This window comes from Perkinsus marinus, assembly GCF_000006405.1.
Source record: "Perkinsus marinus ATCC 50983 genomic scaffold scf_1104296941874, whole genome shotgun sequence".
NCBI lineage: Eukaryota > Perkinsozoa > Perkinsida > Perkinsidae > Perkinsus > Perkinsus marinus.
In genome coordinates, this window is record NW_003212324.1 from 1 (window position 1) to 1,461 (window position 1,461).

Consider the following 1,461-nt stretch of genomic DNA (forward strand, 5'->3'; position numbering starts at 1 on the left):
ACACTAGGCGTAATACGCCTCGATACGCCTGGCGTATCGAGGTTGTTCCGCACAGTCGTAAACCGCGTATGATCGCGCACAACTTGTGCGCGATATTGATTTTCTTTCCAATCTCGCGCATGAAGAAAGAAGCTCAGATCCATCGTCAGGGGTTCCGAACAATGAGAACTCTCTTCAATCGCCATTGGAAACTCGAGGACACGAGGCGTATCGAGGTTTTGCGCTATCTCGACTTGCTTTATAATCCCGTGGATGACGAAAGATTCTTTCGGAAAGAAGCTCAGATCCATCGTCAGGGATCCCAAACAATGTGCCGCGCGCGAAAAAAAATCCACGTGCGCGAACAAATGTGCCAGTCAAAAGAGGTAGTTCACGCGTACACTTCGACACGTCGAAGCACAACGAATTGCTCATCCCAGTGGCTTACAATGCAGCTCCTCGTAACATCATTCTGGTTCTTCTCGTGCGAGCTTCTCTACGTTGAAGCAGAAGTGGACGAAAGTGGCTATTTCCGTGGGCTCGGTCCTGTGAACGGCGATCCTAACGACAAATTCTATTACATGCAGAAGGCTTATCTTGAGGCCATCTCTATACCGGAGGCTTGGGGTATCTTCGACTCTACTCCCAAGAGAACACCTGTGACCATCGCAGTTATTGACGACGGAATCGAGGCCGCTCATCCTGACTTGAAGGGTACCGTCATCAAGGGCTACAACGTCGTTGATAAGAACGATGATACCAGTCCTCGAGGACATCATGGAACCAGCATGGCTGGCATCATTGGTGCTATCAGAAATAACATGATCGGTTTGGCGGGCATTCTGGACAGTGTGCGCATACTGCCCATATTCGACGGTGAAGCTCCGAGTTTTCCCGCAATGGCGGATGCTTTCACCTACCTGATCAATGAGTGGAAAGATGATGTGAAAGTTATTCTCATGACGGAAGGTTCCGATTCAGAGAGTTCCAAAGCCGTTACCGACAAGATTCAGGAAGCAAATGCAGCTGGCATGCTCGTTGTCGTCACGGCAGGGAATAAGCACCGCGATTTGGACATAAATCCAGACTTCCCTTGTTCCTTCGGCCGTTCACCCGCTGATGGAGTGTTATGTGTGGCTGCAACGTATGGTCCCAACATGCAGCTTACGGATGGAAGCAATTTCGGTTCAGCTGTTGACATTGCCGCTCCAGGTAACGGAATAGTTACAACTGATCTCAAAGGGAAGTATGCCACAGGTAAGGGCACTTCGCATGCCGCCGCTATTGTAGCAGGTATAGCTGGGATGCTCTACAGCCTTGAACCTTCTCTGAAGGCTAAGCTGACCCCTGCTTACATCAAAAGTATCATCAAGGATACGGCCACCCAAGGTGTCAAGGACAGTAAAGGGGTAGAGACCCTTACCTTCGGCCGCGTGAATGCTGCGGCGGCTGTCAAGAAGATACTTGGGAGAAAGAAGGTTT

The 1,461-nt window shown here is 50.1% G+C and overlaps 1 protein-coding gene across 1 annotated transcript; it reads left to right on the top strand.

Annotated features, from left to right (window-relative positions):
* Nucleotides 1-428: 428 nt before the first annotated feature.
* Nucleotides 429-1,311, top strand: Pmar_PMAR007858 (thermitase, putative; the record flags this gene model as incomplete). Its single annotated transcript, XM_002781532.1, has 2 exons — nt 429-1,236; nt 1,295-1,311. 2 exons carry the CDS (start codon nt 429-431, stop codon nt 1,309-1,311), a joined length of 825 nt encoding a protein of 274 aa, XP_002781578.1.
* Between the last annotated feature and the right edge of the window lie 150 nt (nt 1,312-1,461).